The sequence below is a fragment of the Choloepus didactylus genome, chromosome 21 (assembly GCF_015220235.1).
Source record: "Choloepus didactylus isolate mChoDid1 chromosome 21, mChoDid1.pri, whole genome shotgun sequence".
In the NCBI taxonomy this organism is placed as follows: domain Eukaryota; kingdom Metazoa; phylum Chordata; class Mammalia; order Pilosa; family Megalonychidae; genus Choloepus; species Choloepus didactylus.
The window spans coordinates 5,727,246-5,747,012 of NC_051327.1; the positions used below are offsets into that span (position 1 = coordinate 5,727,246).

The 19,767-nt window shown below is 40.1% G+C and overlaps 1 protein-coding gene across 5 annotated transcripts in view; it reads left to right on the forward strand.

Annotated features, from left to right (window-relative positions):
- DNAH3 (dynein axonemal heavy chain 3) overlaps positions 1-19,767 on the forward strand; it is a 208,830-nt gene that overhangs the window by 33,598 nt on the left and 155,465 nt on the right. For 4 of the 5 annotated variants that reach the window (XM_037814725.1, XM_037814726.1, XM_037814723.1 and 1 more), the window contains 4 exons: positions 920-1,104; positions 2,379-2,502; positions 8,923-9,076; positions 9,866-10,010. In XM_037814725.1, the coding sequence (XP_037670653.1) occupies positions 920-1,104; positions 2,379-2,502; positions 8,923-9,076; positions 9,866-10,010 (608 nt within the window). The remainder of the gene's footprint in view (positions 1-919; positions 1,105-2,378; positions 2,503-8,922; positions 9,077-9,865; positions 10,011-19,767) is intronic. The other variant, XM_037814727.1, reaches the window with a different exon arrangement.

Below are 19,767 nucleotides of genomic sequence, written 5' to 3' on the forward strand. Positions count from 1 at the left end.
AGTTCATGTTGTATATATATATATATTTCCACAATTAGAGAGAGAGAGATTAAAAAGACAATGACAGTTAAATGTATTACATGATTATGAAAATATTGGAATTTAGACTGTAAGCTTTATATCAATGTTTATTTCCTGAACCTTACAACTGAACTTAAGATATTTACATATGTGAATATCCTTGTTCTTAGGAAAAGTATACATTCAAGGGGCATGAGGTATACAACCTACTCTCAAATGTTTAGAAAATAAATAGATAGATGAATAGATAGTAGATAAAAGGAAGAAAGGAAGGAAGGGAGGGAAGGGGGAGGGAGGAAGGAAGAGAGAGAGAGAGGGAGGGAGAGTGCACACACGAGAGCACAAATGTGGCAAAATGTTAAAAGTTGTGGTGGATCTGGGTATTTGGGTAAGGGGTATATTGGAGTTTTCTGTATGGGTTTTGTATTATTTTTGCAATCATCCTGTAAGTTATTTCAAAATGAAAGATTATTTTAAAAAATAATGTGGGTGTTGGAGTTAATCATCCCAGGTTCAAATCCTGGCTCCGACGCCTACGTACCATGTTGCTTTGAGAAAAGTTATTCAGCCTCATTTTCTTGCAATATAAAATGTAGATAATAATAGTACCTAACTCAGTACTGTTGTGAGAATTAAACGAGTTAATACATGTAAAGTGATTAGTATGGGCCATGGCATCTACAAATACTATTACCAATACTACCATCATTATTAATACCATGATATGCATGTGATTAATATCCATCAAAGATTGGCAGGTTGGCGTTGGAAGAGTTGGGAACCATTGTTCTAGTCTCCAAATAGGAATCATGTCTGTTCAGATGATGGGTCTTTACAACAAAGTTATTTTAGATGATGAAGATGATGATGACGATGATGGCTGTTTCTTTCTTTGAAGCATTTGTAATCAGTATAGCACCATCGCAGAGAAAGTCAGTGAGATTCCCACCAACACTGAAGAGCTGGTATTACTCATTGAATTCTTAAAGAAATCCAGTGACATCACCGTATTCAAACTCAGGAGGCAACTTAGAGATGCAGCTGAACGGTTAGAGTTCCTGATGGACTATGCAGACTTGCCCCGTACGTCCAATGCCATAGATGTATATGCAAATGTAAATGTATATTTATATGTTTAGGGATAGGAAGTTGGGGGAAGGAGAGTTATAGCAATCCTACCACTAAATATCAGGAGAGCTGCTTTTCAAATGGCCCCATATGTTAGAGGCACTAATTCCACCCTCTTATCCACAGGAATTTGAATCAAACAAAAGGAATCTTGTTAAACACACACACACACACACAAAGAAAAGAGGATATCTAGGAACTAGATTTCTAGTTCTTAGATGTCTGTCTTTGCATCTTGTGCCTGGTATTCCTGGAAAAGTCACTTCCAAATAAGGATTATTTTTATAAATGGTTAGATTGTACTTATCTGTGATCTTAATACAGTGTTGCCTTTGAGGGGCCAGGGCTCTCCCCTTCACAATCCTATATACCTTAGAAAGAAAGAAATGGCCAGAGCCCCTTGAAGGTTTATTGGGCCAAGTTAAGAGTTTTGTAAGTGGACCACGTTCTGAAGGAAACGCTGGCATGCCCTTTGAAAGCCAAGTTTCAGAGCATTTTTCCATCTGGAAAACACCTGTGAATTAGCTGGTGTTCATAATGGGAGAAAGGATTGATGGGGGAGAGAGATGATGACTGGGAATAAAAGGTCCTCAAAACATCTCCCACCCACCAACCCAGTCAGGAGCTGTGTCCTCCCTTGACCATGTTTACACACATTTGACTCTCCCACTGTGGTCTCTGCCCACTAAATTCTCAAGGGTATGGAGGAAATTTTAATTGACCAGAGCCATGAAACTAGGTGGGGCATCTGGCACTGATTTTATTACTTCCGTTTAACCAAAGGAGAACTGAGATTCAGATGGATAGAGCTGAAACTTCAACCCACATTTCTGACTCTACTCGGACAAAGCTGGGAAGACAATAAAGCATATTGGTTAATAACATAAGCTTTGGAATTAGTTAGACCTGGACTTGTATTCTGTTCTGCCACCTTTAGTGGTGTGACCTTGACCACTTGTCTTACTCTCTTTGTTTCCCATTTGTAAAAACGGGGGTGATGATACCACCTACTTTCTAGCCTGGCCCTTAGTAAGTGCTCAATAAATGTTGCCTGTCATTCATCTATAATGGACTTGAGGGAGTAAAGTAGTCTTGACCCTTCCACCTCTCTCCATTCATTGCCGCACCCCCACCCATTTTTATTGATCTCTTTCATTCTGCTGAATCAATTCCCCACATGCTGACCTATGCTGAGTGGTGTCCTAGAGCCGACTGTGTATGTTTTGCAGAAGAGGATATCAAGTTGAACAGCACTCTGTTCCTCTGGCCAGACCAGATTGAAGATATCTTCGAAAAAAGCCGAAACCTGCTCCTTAACAAGAGGGACCAGGCAGAGATGGACCTGATAAAAAGGTAACAGGAGAGTTGGGTTGTTCTAGAAATGAGGCCCAGCTTCAAAACCCACACTGCAGGTTCCTGTTCTGTTGAGAGCCCCCTGCAGCTTTGCCTGGGTAAAGGCTGAAGACAATTGGTGGGGAAGAAATTTCCTTTGGTTTCCCACTGAGGGATATTCTCCTTAAGCCTGCTTAACTGTATTAACCCCTGCCAACGTTTCCTCCCCTGCCTTGAATAATTAGAATTTGGCAGTGCAGAGAGAAAAGGCAAAAATAGTGGCATGTAATAATGGCCTCCACAATAATAATACCAAAATTGTCAGCCTTACACTGGAGAGCACGATTTATGAGATATCAAAGCAGGAAAATAAAGGCGTGGCAGGAGGCTGAGAAATTGCCTATTTTGCAGCTGTTCTTGTTCAGTGCTAATGTGACTGTAATCATTTATTCATTCATTATTTGTCAATTCAATCAGTATTTATTATGGGTCTTTACTATGTGCTATGCTCTATTCTAAACATGTATGTGTGTCTGGCTGGTAAATAAAGATTTTAATCCAGTGACATAAAAAGACACATACTGAAAAGTCAGATACTGCCTGTGGACCCAGTGCCATGTAAACAACACATACACACACTCAGACACATGCACACACATACACATGTGCAGGCACACACGTGCATACATGCACAAACACACAGAGCTCATAACACTTGGTTTGTGAACAGCAGATTCATGCAAGGCACCCTGTCTCCATCAGACATGAAATTCCCACTGTCCAACTTTAGCTGTCATAGTCCCTGCAAACATTCTTAAGGAAGGGAAAAGATAGGTAAAAGCAGGGAGTTCTAGGCAAGATATATTCCTTGCAACCTCTTGCTAAAACTAGCCACATTGAGGGAATGGGAGTTCTGGCTGATGGGTAAACCTACTGGGTTGCTACCCCCCAAATATGGCCTAGGTATGCTGCCCCCAAAATCCTACATCCATCTCCTCCCAAATGGATACTCCTGCCGGAATGCAGAACTTGCCTGATGGGTGGAACTGACTTTTGATGACTAACCTGGAAGCAAACCATTATTCAAGGTGGTTAGGTGATCAGGAGCAAGTTTTTTAATCTTTTTGAGCCTCAGTGTCCTCACCTGGAAAATGGGGTGACAACAGAGCCTGGCTCATTGTGCTGCAGGGTGAACAAGATGATCTGAGATCGTACCCAGGTCGCACCCGTCTCCTACAAGGCATTAAAAAACTGCCAGCTGCCTTCTCCCTTTTAACAGTGACTTCTGGGAGAAAAAAAAAGGTTTCTTAACGTGAAAACCACGGCCCTTGCAAGCATACTTTTAAAACATTACTGTAAGCTGGAGAGAGACTAATTGAAGACAGTAAGTGCTGCTGGAGTTAAATGGAACGAGGGGAGGCTGGGAGAGATGGAAACAATTCTCATTTGTGATGCGAAAAGTGCTCAGGTTTCCCGTTTGGGGGTTGTGGGCTCACAGCCTGAGCTCACCGACTGGTTCGACTGGTGTCCGAGCTCTCGACAGTAGGGGTCAGCACAGCCGCAGCCGCTCTCGGCGAGGGGTGGGGTCTGCAGCCGTAGGCCCCGCCCCCTCTCAGTGAACCCGGAAATCTCGTGCCACCGCAAAAACCCCGAGAACATCCCCGTGGGGAGGGCTAATCGGCGTTCATTTATGCATTCACCTTCTGTGAAAGTATCCCCGTCCGTCCCCAGGACGCTTGACTTTCTTTTCCCAGCCACCGTAACTGTGGCTTCTGAGCTGCTCTCCGTTTGCTGCTCCCAGTCCCCCAATTCCTGTGCCCGCGGCCCTGGCTCCCTTGCCTGCGGGCTTCTGTGAGTCCAGGGGAGCGCCGGCCCAGGGGCAGAGAGTGGCTGGAGGGCTTTCCTCTCCTCCCTGCTCGGGCCTGGGCTCCTGCAGGACCCGCGCCCCTCCCAGCGATGACTCCTTCCAGGACGACGATTCCCGCTCCTCCACTGTCCTGGGGTCTCCGTGTCCCTTCAGCCCCAGGGGACATAATGGCTCCCTCCGAGGCTAGTCTCTGGATGCCTCACTGACCCCGCCACTAGTTTCTTTAACCCTACATCTCACCTCTGAAAGTAGTTCCTTCATAAAAGCCTCTTTTTTTGAACATGGGGTGAATTCTACTTCCTGCCAGAACCAATACACAGACTTTGAATTCCCACATTGTACTCCAGGTGATGCTATGGGTACAACTCATATACCGAAGAGCCTACTATTTTCTAATGATTGTATTATAGCATTACATGGACTATATACACACATATGTATGTTCCATGTAGTGAGTCTCTCTTTTTCTATATCTGTAACTATATAGCTATTCATGAACATGAAAGTACTTTGGAAGCTATAAAGCGGTAAGCAATTAAAAGATTAATTACGATAACATTAGTAACATATTTTAAGGCAATCACTGAGTTTATATACCACCGCCCTCTGGGTGGAATTCAAAACTGCATTTATCAGAGACGTCTTGTATGTGGGTACCATATATGGAGCCTCAGAAAGAATTTTAATGATGGGAAAGGGCACCCAGGAGCATCTGATTGTGTGGGCGACAGGAAAGCTGGCTTTCCCCTCCTCCTACCCCCATTTTGCCCAACTCAGTGGTACATTCCATGGTTTGGAAGCGACATGGAATATACAGGACTGACAGCTCAGGGGTGTGAGAGGGTCTTCTGCCATTAGAGTGCACTGGAAACCCCTTTGGCATCTTGGGGGAACGTGGGAAGATGTCTTAGGTAGAGCACCCTGGTGTGTTTCACCAAAGCCTTAAGGAATTGGAGATCCAGCACAGTGCCTTGCTCTATCTCTGAATCCTTATCAGAGATAAGCAACAGAGTTCACTGTTCTGATGAATAAATGAAAGAATGAATGAATGAAACTTTTTCACAGTAAGGAAATTCTCTAAAATTAACACCTGCCAGGCTAAAATCACCACTTACTACAAAACACAAACAATTTTTAGAAAACTGAGAAGAGGAAGGGAGACAGGAAGAAACAAAGGCAGGTTGCTTTTCACAGAATGTTTGTGTTGTTATCTCTGATTCTTTTAAGAACTTGGTGAAAAATAATCAGACCAGGAGGAAGGTGACAGGGGACCACCTTCCCTGCTTCCCTTTTGTGCTCCTGTCTCCATTCCTCTAATCAGAGGACTCAGAGAATGAAAGGTATCTAGTCCCTGCTGTCCTGGAAAGATAACAGTTGAATGGGGAGATAGACGATAAAGGAGAGAAATACATAAATGCAAAAAGGAACTGAACAGGGCAAGAGAGTTTAGTGGTTGCGTTCATTGGACAAGTCGGGGAAGGGCTCATTTGAGAATTAAAGGAAGAGAAGGAGCCAGTTAAGTGAGGACATGGGGAGGGGGAGGGTGGCAGGGGCCCTACTTCAGGCATACAACACACCCTGAGGTGGGAGGAGGGCGGCTACAAAATGAGAGTGGAGAGTTAGAGGACCTTCGTCTCATGATAATGAGTTTGGATTCCTTGTTAAGCACAATAATTTTCTTGGGGTATGGTAGGAAGCAATGTAGTTATTTTAGGTTATGTTTTTCTTATTCCTTTGTTTTGCTTTGTTTGAACCTTTTTGTTTGTTTTCTAATTTTTCAATAAATAAAGTTTTTAAAAATGTTTCAAAGACAGACAGATACAACAAATGTGGCAAGATGTTAAAAGTTGGTAAATTTGGGTACCTGGAGGGGTATGGGAGTTCTCTTTATTTGTTTTGTATTATTTTTGCAACTGTCTGTAAGTTTAAAATTATTTCAAAATAAAAAAAAATTTTTTAAGCAAAAAAAGAAAAACAAAGGCATTGAAGGTTTTTAATCTGGGGACCAAAATGATTTAATTAATATTTTCTTTTTATAGTTTGCTTACTTGAATCAGAATCCAAATAATGTCTACACATTACAATTGGTTGATGTATCACTTAAATATCTTCTCTATAGGTTCCCCCTCTACCACCACCCTTTTTTTTTTAACCTTGCAATTTATTGAAGAAACTGGATCATTTGTTCTAAAATCTGGATTTTGTTGATTACATCTTATAGCGTCATTTCCCATATTCCTCTGTCTTCTGTATTTCCTATAAATTGTTTATAACTGATTTATTCTTGCTACAGATGTAATCTCATTTCTGATCTGCTCTGGTGGGCAGCAGAGAAAACTTAAATTTGTATATGGGCAAAAGTATAGCATGAAAATACACAGTAAAGGAAAGCAAAGTCAGCCATATTAATATCAGATATAGTAAAAGTCAAGGCAAAAAACATTAGGTGGTTCAAAGATGGTTACTTTATGTGGGGGAAATAAACTTAAGGCAGCCATCAACCCTTATATATCAAATGCCATAGCTGCAAAATGAAGAAAATAAAACTTGAATAAGGAAATAAAGGAATGCAATAATTAATAATCTTGATTTATTGGATGAATGTATCAAACATTTTAACCAACAATAGAAAAAAAGTATTCTTAAATATCCTTAGAACATTTACAAAATTGACTGTCTTTTAGAACTCAAAAAAAGGAAGGAAGGAAGGGAGGGAGGTGAGGGAGGGAGGAAGGAAGGAAGGAAGGAAAGAGAGAGAGAGAATTCCAAGAAGCAGAAATTACATAGGCCACATTCTAAGTGTATATTAGTTACCTATTGCTGCGTAACAAATCATCCCCCACTAACAGCTTAAAATAGCAAACATTTGTTACATCACAGTTTCTGTGGGTCAGAAATCCAGATGCCGCTTAGCTGTTTGTCTCTGGCTCAGTGTCTCATGAAGTTGCAGTCAGAATGTCCATTGACGTTGCAGTGTCAGCTGAAGGCCCGACTGGAAGTGGCTCCACTTCCAGACTCACTCATCTGATTGCTGCAAAGATTCAGTTCCTTGCAGGTGTGGGCCTCTCCAAAGGGTAGCTTACAACTTGACAGGATGACTTCCCTTTGAGAGAGAGAGAGAAAGAGAGAGAGAGAGAGGAAGAGAAAGTCACCATCCTTTTGTAACCTAATCTTGGAACTGACAGCTATCACTTTTGCCATATTCGTTTTGTTAGAAGTGAGTTACTAGGTCCATCCCACACTCAAGGGGATAGAATTACACAAAGTGTGACTACTAGGAGGTGGGGATCGTTCGGGGCCATCTTCCTGGCTGCTGGCAATTTGTAATAAACCCGAATCAAACCACTTGAACTCCCCTCAATTACTTTTAAGAAAAAAAGGACATTAAAACTGTCATAACAGAATACTTACAAAATAATAATAGCCACATGATTTATAAAATTTATAATGTGTCACTATAGTTGTTCTCAATGGCAAATTCACTTATTCATTCATTCAATGATTAATGACTATTGATTGTCTGCAATTTGCCAGGCTTTTAAGTGCTGGAGACACAATAGGGAATAAAATGGACGAGAACTGCATTAATAGAGTTAACATTCTAGTGAATGCAAATGAACACACATAGTAATTACTTTGTACAGGCTCAAGTCTAAGAATTTTATGTATTTAGCTTATTAAATACTAAAGTAGGCATTTTGTCTTTCCCATTTTATGCATCAGATTCATAGAAAGGTTTAGTTACTTGTCCAAGATCACAGATTTTTTAAGTTGGTAGAATGTACATTTGAACCAGGCTGTCTAGCTCCGGAGCCTGTGCACATAACAGGATGCATTATTCGACCTCATTAGGAAAAGAGAGAAGTAAATTTGAGACCTGATTTGTTGATAATATGGATGAAGTAATCAATCTCTGGAAAGTTCTTCCCTGATCTCTCTAGCTAAGTAGACCTCCAATTCCACCCCCCAGTCACTGCCCTGTTTTATTTTCTTCAGAGCACTTATCTGAAATACCTTGTTTCATTTCATCTTTATTTATGTGTCTTAGTTTCTTAGGGCTGCCATAACAAAGTACTACAAACTGGGTGGCTTAAAACAACAGCAGTTTGTTGTCTCACAGTTCTGGAGGCCAGAAGTCAGAAATCAAGGCGTTGGGAGAGTCGTGTTCCCTCTGAAACCTTAGAGGAGGATCCTTCCCCTCTTCCAGCTTTGGGTGGTTTGCTGGCAATCCTTAACGTTCCTTGGCTTGCAGCTGCAGCACTTCAGTCTCTGCCACTGTCATCACATGGTATTCTCCCCTCCTGTGTCTCTCTGGCATACATATTTCCCAGTACAGGAAAACATATGGAAATGTTTACTCACCAAGAGGTTCACAGCAACTCTCTCTTGGAGGTGGGATTATAGGTAGCTTAACTTATTTTTCCTCTTCATTTATTTTATTTTTCTACAATTGGCAGTTTTGAAGAACAAATTCTCTCCAGGCTTGAAGGCTAGAATGTCAGTGAACAATGCTGATAAGGTGAAAATGCACAAAATGAAAATCCAAAATGTGACTGAGCTGTCTTTGCTTTCAGGTGCTCAGAATTTGGGTCAAAGCTTGAAGGATACAGCAAGGAACTGGAATCTTTTAGGAAGCGGGAAGTGATGACACCAGAAGAAATGAAGAACAACGTTGAAAAACTCAGTGAGCTATCAAAGAACTTGGACCAGGCACTGGTGGAATTTGAGGTTTGGAATTTTGGGATTGGGATTTATGACTCTGCACTGGTTTTATGGTTCTGGTCCTTGGTCTCATATTTTCCTGACAACACCTGTCAGGGGGATAGCATTGATTGATTGACCAGTTCCTTCATGGGTACTTTTAACTAACTTTTTCTGCACCTCTACATTATACCAGGTTTTTTTGTTAGTCATCAAGTACACAAAGAAGAAATTATAGTGAGTAATTTCTCACATATATTAAACATTTGCTATGTGCTGGGCAATATGCAAAGGGCTTCATTTGTGTTAATGTCTGTAACATCCCATTTATCTCCATTTAAATGAGGGAACTAAGGCTTAGAGAAGTTAAGTCCCTTGCCCCAAAGGTCAGTTAGTAAGTTCTTTTACCATTAAAGTTCTTGCCTTTGAGGCAAGTCGGCATATGGAGACAACATCATGTAAAATATAAACACAAATTGTGAAAATGGAGATATGGTATAGTAGGAACAAAGGCGATGGAGCAAACAGCAAATTATCCAATAGCTTCAACCAGCTAGATCTCAGCTGTCATGGCCTTCAGAGGTAGCAAAGGGATCTGCTTTCTTGAGACAATGCCTTAATTTCCTTTCTCACTCTCCAAAAGCACATAGCGTCTTCTCCACTTGGTTTTCAAAAATACAATAAGTGAAGAGGAAAAGTAATTTAAGCTACCTATAATCCCACCTCCAAAGGACAGTTGCTGTGAACCTATTGGTGGCTTCCAGAGTTCAGGAGAGCACGCACCCAATAAATGGCATCCATTTTTGCTCCATGCAGTTGATCAATAAGGAGGAGGAGCTGTTGGAAAAGGAGAAGAGTGCCTTCCCTCTTCTGCAGACTTTGTTGACCAACAAGGTGCCTTATGAGCAACTGTGGGCAACAACCTACGAGTTCAGCACCAAGTCAGAGGAGTGGATGAACGGTATGAAATGATCTCACTCTACTGGGGCAGAAGGGGGATGGGGGAGAGAATCCACCCTCAGTCAGTTCTGAAATATGGTTTAGACTTCAGATTCTGGCTGGACTTTTCACCAGATTCTGACACTCTGGATTAAGGCAGCCACAGTAAAAAAAAAGAGTCAGACCTATTGTCAGGGTAAAATAGACTAGAGCAGCCACCCAGATCCACGGATTGGTCAGTATCTTAGTTTCCTAGGCTGCTGATGCAAATACCATGAGATGGGTCGAGTTAAACAATGGGAATTGAATGGCTCAAAGCCATTCACTCATGGCTTTGAGGCCTGGAAAATGTCCAAATCTAGGCATCATCAAGGTGATGCTTTCTTCCTGAAGACCATCTGCTGGCAATCCTTGACTCCTCTGTCACATGGCAAGGCACATGGTGGTGTCTACTGGTCTCTCCCTTCTCTTTCAGGTTTCATTGATTTCAGCTTCTTGCTTCTGTGGTTCTCTCTCTCTCTCTCTCTCTCTCTCTCTCTCTCTCTCTCTCTCTCTCTCTTCCTCTTTCATTCCATTAATAAAGGACCCAGTAATAGGATTAAGACCCTTCCTGATTAGTTGGGTCATACTTTAACTGAAGTAGCCCTGTCAAAAGTTCCTACTTAAAATGGGTTCACATCCACAGGAACAGATTAACTTAAGACCATGTTTTTTCTGGGCTATGTACAGTTCCAAACCACCACAGGCAGCAGCTCAGAAAGGTGGATAGTGGGAAGACCAGGTGGCAGTTCCACTGTTTTGCTACTTCAAGAAAGGCCTGAGTGCCATAGACCTCTGCCAACTACCCCTTTTACTCTAGACTCTGGAGTCTAGAGATTTGTTGAGGAGGTGGAATCAACAGAATTTTATGGTTGATTTGATATATGGGGCAAGGGGCAGTGAGGGAGAGGGAAGAACCTTGTGTGACTTCCAGATTGTTGGCTCAGGCAATTCAGTGTTTATTTGCCATCACTGGCATAAGAACAAGAGAAGTGACAAACTTGGGGGAAAAAAAACAACTTGAATACATTGAGTTTGAGGTGTCTACAAACATCCCAATTGGAATATTAATTAGCAGTTGAGTATTTCAGTCTGGAATTTAGGAGATGGGTTGCAGGTGTATGGATTTATATTCAGGAATAATTGATGTGTAGATGACAGTAAAGCCATGAATGACATCACTTGGAGAGTGTATAAGGACATAGGACAAAGTCAGAGAAGCTGAAGATTGCGTCTTTAGCTCGTTTCTGTGCTAAACACAAATGTGATGAATACCTTTGTGGCTAAGTTTTTGGATACAGCTTTGATTGTGTTCTTAGGATGAATTCCTAAATGTGATACGGCTGGATCAAAGGGTATGTAATGAAAATTGCTGGGGTTTTAAAAAATGCTTCGGTTATTGTTATCGTCCTCCAGAAGTTTTATGTTTTAATTTCTTCTTCTAGCAATATTTGAGAGCCCATTCCTCGTCCCCTCAAAGAACTTGGGAAATAGTAGCTTCAAAACTTTTTTGTCGATTTGATATTTAAAATGCTATTTTGTTTTTCATTTTTTAAAAATGCTCTCTGCTTTAATTACTGCTGAAGTTGAATGTTTCTTGGAAGGTGTATTCCGTGTTTTATAAAAGCCTGTCCCTGTGCGCTCCCATTTTTTTCTTTTGTTGCTAAACCCTATTTATTCAAATAATTTTTCAGTTTTGAGTATTTCAGCTGATGCTCTTAATTTTTCCAAGTACTTAATCTGATTTATGCAGTGAGAATATTTTACCTTTTTTATTTAGCGTATTAATACCTCTTTTTTTCATTCACTTTTCTCTGTTGGCTAGAACTTCCAAAGCAAAGATTAATAATAGTCACCTTTGTCTTATTCCTGCTTTTAGTGGGAATGCTTCACCTTTAAGCATGATCATGCTTTTTGTTGGTTTGAGATACAAAATTTTAATGGTATTAAGGAAGTTTTTATAATTTACCAAGTCTTTTTAATTAAAAATAGATATTATATTTTAAATTATTTTGTATTTTATTTTTAAATTTAAATACAGGAAATGGATTTTTTTGGTATACTGTTCTGTGAATTTTAACACATGTAAACATTCATGTAACCACCACTATTAGGAAACAGAATAGTTCTGTCACCTCAGTAAATTCCCTTGTGCTCTGTCTTTGTGGTCATATCCTCCCCCTGCTGTAACATCTGGCAACTGTTGATCTGCTCATTGTCACTACAGTTTTGTGCTTTTGGGACTGTCATATAAATGGAATGGCACAGTTTGTAACTTTTTTTTTTTCTTGTCCCTGAATTCTTTCTTTCTTTTTTTTTTTTTTTTTTTGCAAAAACAATGCTAACCCCATACACAGAATTCCATCATATCCTGATGCCCCTCCCCCAATAGCTCAATCCACCAAATTTAACATGCTGTCACATCACTATTTCTTTCCCTCCCTATCTATCATCCATCATCTATTGCTCTGTCTTCTGAACATATGAGAGCTAGCTGCACACATCCTTGAACATACACTATAATTCACGTATACACTTCCCATGAACAAGAACATTCTTTTATGCAATCCCATTAAGCGCAGCTAAGAAGTACAAGAGATTCAACAATGATACAAAGCTTACATTCGATATTTCCTTTACCTTATGTCTCAGCTGTGCCCCTTTGAGCCACCTGTCCTCTATCCTCCAATTCCATCCAAGTTCATCCTTAGCATTCAATTGTCATCTAGTTAGATTTTTTTTTTCAGTTGTGGAAACATATATAGAGCCTAAATCTTCCCATTCCACCCCCTCCCTAGCCTTCCATTAGTGGGATTAATCGCATTTAGAATGTTGTAATGCTCTTTCCCACCATCTATTACTAGAAATTTCCCTTCACCTCAAACAGCAACCCTACACTCATTTCTTAACTCCCCTTTGCCCCTTCCCCCATTTCTCTTAACCCAAACTCTACTTTTCATCTCTATAGTTATATTCTCTGATAATTTCTTTGTGTTTACTGTGGGGCTTAAAATTAACCTCTTAAATCCCTGTCAATCTTGTTTTTCTTTGATACCACCTTCACTTCAATAGGACACATAAACTATGTTCCTATACTCCTTCATTCCCCCACCTTTATATAGTTGTCTAAAATTACATATTTTACATTGAGTTCAAAACTACTGATTTGTCATTAGAGTTTGTGTATTTTATATCATGTAGGAAGTAAATAGTGGAGTTACAGTTCAAAAATTGTTGACTTCTATTTGTATTCCATTGTGGTTGGAGAATGTGCTTTGAGTATATTCAATTTTTTTTTTTTAATTCCTTGAGGCTTGTTTTATGTCCCAGCTTATGGTCCCTTCTGGAGAAAGATCTGTGATCACTAGAGAAAAATGAGTGTCCTGGTGATTTGGGATGTAAGGTACTATATATGTCTGTTAAAATTCTCTATATCTCTTTCTCCTTTCTTTGTTTCATTGTCGGTAGGGCTCCCTTTAGAATCTGAAGTAGGGCAGGTCTTTTATTGGCAAACTCTCTCAGCATTTGTCTGTCTGTGAAAAATTTAAGCTCTCCCTCAAATCTGAAGGAGAGTTTTGCTGGATAAAGTTTCTTGGTTGGAAATTTTTCTCTCTCAGAATTTTAAATATGTCATGCCACTGCCTTCTCGCCTCCATGGTGGCCGCTGAGTAGTCACTACTTAGTCTTATGTTGTTTCCTTTGTATGTGGTGAATTACTTTTCTCTTGCTGCTTTCAGAACTTGCTCCTCCTCTTCAGTATTTGAGAGTCTGATCAGAATATGTCTCGGAGTAGGTTTATTTGGATTTATTCTATTTGGAGTTCGCTGGGCATTTATGCTTTGTGTATTTATGTTGTGTACAAGGTTGGGGAAGTTTTCCCCAACAATTTCTTTGAATACTCTTTCTAGACCCTTACCCTTCTCTTTCCCTTCTGGGACACCAATGAGTCTTAAGTTTGGACATTTTATTTTATCTATCGTATCCCTGAGATCCCTTTCGATTTTTTCAATTTTTTTCTCCATTCTTCTTTTGTTCTTTCATTTTCTGTTCTGTGGACTTGTAGGACACTGAGATGTTGTTCATCTTCCTCTAGTCTTGTATTGTGAATATCCAGAGTCTTTTTAATTTGGCCAACAGTTTCTTTTATTTCCATAATATCTTCTATTTTTTTATTTACTCTTGCAATGTCTTCTTTATGCTCTTCTAAGGTCTTCTTTATGTCGCTTATATCCTGGGCCATGGTCTTCTTGATGTCCTTTAAATCCTTTGCCATGTTTTCGTTCCTCGACTATAGTTCTTTGATTAATTGTGCGAGGTACTGTGTTTCTTACAATATCTTGATTTGTGTGTTTGGAGTTGGATTCTCCATATCGTCTGTTTTTATCATATGCATTAAGATTTTCTGTTGTTTTTGGCCTCTTGGTGTTTGCTTTGCTTGATAGGATTCTTTCAAGTTGTAAAAAAAAAAATCTATCTAATTTTTCAGGAACACAGTTTGGTAGCGTACACTTTAACTAACCAGCAGATGGCATCTGTGAGTCACGTATACCCCTCAAGTCAATTCTCACCTTGTCCCTGCAGTATGTGGGGAAGTGATTCTTGTGGAGTTCAGTTGGAGAACTCAGTTTGGGTGTGTTGCTGGAGCCGTCTACCCTGAATGTGGGGCGTGTATACGGGTGGCCAGGGAGGAAGCTTTAATATTCAAATCCCCCGGGTTCCCAGAGATTCAAGGCTGCCTCAAGAGTCTAAGCCTTCATTTCATTTCAGCCCCAGACCCTCTCTCTCGCTGTCCCACAAACCACCAGACTTGGTGTAATGTCCCTGGGTTCTCCGAGCGGGTCCCCCCACCCAGCTGCGATCCTCCAGGACCTCTGCTGAGGGAATGCTATCCTACATCACCAGTGCACGCTGTCCCTCAAGGGAAGCCCCGGGCCGCCATGCCGTGCAGGGGCACTTTCAGCTTGATGCAAAGATGGCCGAATGGGGGATCTCAACCACCCCTCCTTGCACAGTTCCTCCTTCCCAGCTCCGGGACAACTGGCAGGGCTCTGGGCTGTGGGCATGGCCCCAGGCAGGAGTTTATCCAGCCCTCTGGTGAGCCAGCTGCAAGCTGCGGGGTTTCTTTCTGCTTCCGGCTCTCCCCTCCGTTCCCCCGGCCCCAAGGGTATCTGCAGCGGGCTATCTTTCCGGCCAGACACTGAGAGGCTGGCAGAGCCCCCTCTTGCTGTGCTTTACTGCGTGGTTCCCACTATCGCAGCTGCAGATACTCCTGGGTTTTTCCATTTTTTTTTTTTTTTTTTTTTAAAAGAGCCAGTCAGTCTCCAAATGCCAAACCCTGGCTTCCTCAGACTGCCGCGTGGCTGCGGGTCTTCCAGCCAGCTTACCCACTCATTTCAGAATGCAGACGCCCGGTTTCACCAATTATTCGGCCCCTCTGGAACTAGGAGACCTCGTCCAGCTGGTGCATCGCTGCAACCAGTATTCTGGGTCACTTTCGGTTTTTATCTAGTGTTTTTCACAGAGGTGTTTCTTCACCCTGTCTGACTTAGCTGCCATCTTAGTTTCTCCAGTTTGTAACTTTTTGAGATTGGCTTCTTTCACTCAGCATAATGCCTAAGAAATTCATCTAAGTTGTTAGATGGATCAATAGTTCATTCATTCATGGTCTGGATAAACCCATCCATTGTCTGGATATACCACAGTTTGTCCATCTACCTAACGATGGATATTGGGGTTGTTTCTGGTTTGAGGCTGTTATGAATAGAGCTACTCTAAATACTCATAAACAGGTATTTGTATAAATATGTTTTCATTTCTCTGGGATGAATGCCCAAGAGTGCAATCGCTGAGTCGTACTGGAAGTGTTTATATAACTTTATAAGAAAGTGCCAGACTGTGTTTTCCACAGTGGCAGTGCCATTTTGCATTTCCATTAGCAATGTGAGAAAGTTCCAGCTGCTCCACATATTCATCAGCACTTGGTTCTGTCAGTATTTTTTTTTCATTTTAGCCATTAGAATAGGTGATTTTAATTTGCATCTCCCTAATGGCTAATGATATTGAGCAGCTTTTCATGTGCTTATTTTCCTTCCTTCTATCTTCTTTGGTAAAGTGTCTGTTCCTGCCTGTGCCAGTTTGAATATATTGTGTCCCCCAAAAGCCATTAACTTTGACGTAATCTTGTGTGGGCAGATGTTATCAGTGTTGATTAGATTGTAATTCTTTGAGTGTTTCTTTGGAATGCGCCCCACCCAGCTGTGGGTGATGACTCTGATTGAATAATTTCCATGGAGGTGTTGCTCCGCCCATTTGGGGTGGGTCTAAGTTGAGTCACTGGAGCCATATAAATGAGCTGATGGACAGAGGGAACTCAGTGCAGCTGTGAGTGCTGTTTTGAAGAGGAGCCACAGCCAAGAGGGACACTTTGAAGAAAGCACAGGAGCTGCAGATGACAGAGAGTTTGAAGATGGCCGTTGAAAGCAGACTCTTGCTCCAGAGAAGCTAAGAGAGGACAACTACCCCAAGTGCAACTAAGAGTGACATTTTTGAGGAACTGCAGCCTAGAGAGGAACGTCCTGGGAGAAAGCCATTTTGAAACCAGAACTTTGAAGCAGACGCCAGTCACGTGCCTTCCCAGCTAACAGAGGTTTTCTGGACACCATTGGCCATCCTCTGGTGAAGGTACCCGATTACTGATGTGTTATCTTGGACACTTTATGGCCTTAAGACTGTAACTGTGTAACCAAATAAACCCCCTTTTATAAAAGCCAATCCGTTTCTGGTGTTTTGCATTCCGGCAGCATTAGCAAACTAGAACACTGCATTTTACCCATTTTAAAAATTGGGTTTTTGAGTTTTGAGAGGTCTTTATGTATTTTGGATTCAAGTCCTTTGTTAGATATGTGATTTGCAAATATTTTCTCCCAGTCCATATCTTGTCTTTTTATTCTCTTAATAGCGTCTTTCACAGACAAAAAGTTTTAAATTTTGATAGAGTCCGATTTATCAATTTCTCTTTTATGGATTGTGCATTTGGTGTTAAGTCCAAGAACTCTTAGCCTAACCCCAGTTCAGGAGGATGCTCTCCTATTTTGTTTTCCTAGAAGTGCTATAGTTTTACACTACATATTTAGATATATGATCCATTTTGAGTTAATTTTTATGTAAGATATAAGATTCATTATTTTTGCACGTAGATGTCTAATGGTTCCAGCACCATTTGTTGAAAAGGCTATATTTTTCCTCCATTGAACTTTGTTAAAAATCAATTGACTGTATTTATTTAAGTCTATTTCTAGACTCTCTACCCTATTTCATTGATCTATGTTTCTAGTCCTTCCCCAGTACCACACTGTCTTGATTACTACAGCTTTATAATAATCTTAAAATCAAAGTTGTGATTCCTCCAACTTTATTCTTCATTTTCAAATTTGTTTTGGCTATTCTAATACTTTGCTTTTCCTTATAAATTTGAGATTGTTGTAAACACACACACACACAAACCTGCTGAGATTTTGATTGGAAATGCATTAAATCTGTAGGTCAATTTGTGGAGAATTAACATTTTTACCACTTGAGTCTTCCAAACCATGGACACAGAATGTCTCTCCAATTATTTAGATCTTTCTTTGCCTTCTTTTATCAGTGTTTTATAGGTTTAAGCATATAGATCAGGCACATGTTTTGTTAAATTTATACCTAAGTATTTCATTTTTTGGAGCTGTTTTAAATGATGCTTATTTAAATTTCAGTTTCTAATTGTTCCTTGCTAGTATATAGAAATACAATTGTTTCTTTTAGTTTTTTTATTTTTATTTTTTAAAATTCAGTTTCATTGAGATATATTCACATATCATACAGTCATCCATGGTGTACAATCCACTGTTCACAGTACCATCATATAGTTGTCCATTCATCCCCCCCAATCAATTTTTGAACATTTTCCTTACACCAGAAAGAATAAAAATAAGAATAAAAAACAAAAGTAAAAAAACACCCAAAACATCCTCCCATCCCACCCTATTTTTCATTTAGTTTTTGTCCCCATTTTTCTACTCATCCATCCATACACTGGATAAAGGGAGTGTGAACCACAAGGTTTTCACAATCACACCATCACCCCATGTAAGCTACATAGTTACACAATTGTCTTCAAGAATCATGGCTACCGGGTTACAGTTTGATAGTTTCAGGTGTTTCCTTCTAGCTATTCCAATACATTAAAACCTAGAAAGGAGGGATATCTATATAATGCATAAGAGTGCCCTTCGGAGTGACCTCTCAACTCCATTTGAAATCTCTCAGCCACTGAAACTTTATTTTGTTTCATTTCACTTCCCCCTTTTGGTCAAAAAGATTTTCTCAGTCCCATGATGCCGGGTCCAGGCTCATCACTGGGAGTCATATTCTGCATTGCTAGGGAGATTTACACCCCTGGGAGTCGGGCCCCATGCAGAGGGGAGGGCAGTGAGTTCACCTGCTGAGTGGGCTTAGAGAGAGAGAGGGCCACATCTGAGCAACAAAGAGGCACTCTGGGGGAGACTCTTAGGCACAACCACTAATAGGCTTAGCCTCTCTCTTGCAGCGACAAGCTCCATAAGGGCAAACCCCAAGTTCTAGGGCATGGCATACCAAATTGTCAGTCCTCAATGTTAATACAATTCATTTTTAGGTGTTGAACTTGTATCCTGCAAAATATTCATTTTAGGAATTCTCTCTTTTTTTACACTTCTTGGGCTCTTCTATATAAACGATGTCTTCTGTAAATAGGAACATGTTATTTCTTCCTTTCTGAACTGTATGCTTGTTATTTATTTTTCATGCCTGTTTATTGCACTGGCTAGGACTTCCAGTATTATGTTAATAGGAATTGTGACAGTGAACATCTTTACCTTGTTCCTGATCTTAGGAAGTAAGTATTTAGTCTTTTACCCTTAAGTAAAAGATGCCTTTTATCAGGTTGAGGAAGTTCCCTGCTATTCCTTATTTACTGAGAGCTTTTATCATATATGGATGTGGGGTTTTGTCAAATATTTTTTTGCGCCAGTTGATACTAATGTGGTTTTCCTTCTGTAGGCTATTAATATGGTGGATTACATTGATTGATTTTGAAATACTAAACCATTTTTGCCTTACCAGGATAAGCTATACCTGTATATAGTGTATTATTCTTTTTCTATATTTCTGGGTTCATTTTGTATGTCTAATTTTTTTGAGAGCTTTAGTTTCTATTTCATGGCATTATATTGTCTGTAGTTTTCTTTTATTGTAATGTTTTGTATCAGAGTAGTACTGACCTTTAAAACTAAATTGGGAAGTGTTCTCTCCTATTCTCTGGAAGAGATTGTATTGAATTGTTATTTCTTCTTTAAATGTTTGGTAGAATTTTCTAGTGAAATCATTTGAGCCAGGAGTTTTCTCTTTTGAAATTTTTGAAATTATGAATTCAATTTCTTCAATAGTCATAGGACAATTCAAGTTATCTATTTCATCTTAAGTTAATTTTGGAAATTTGTGAGATTGAGAAGTTCCATTTTTTTAAGTTGTCTAATTTATGTGCATAGAATTGTTCATAGTATTCCCTTATTATATTTTTAATGTCTAAAGGATCTGTAATAAGACCTCATATTTTATTACTGATAACAGTAATTTGTGTCTTCTTTTTTTCTCTGTCATCCTTGTTACAGTTTTATCAACTTTTCTTAGGTTTACGAATTTTATCTTTTCAAAGAACCAGCTTT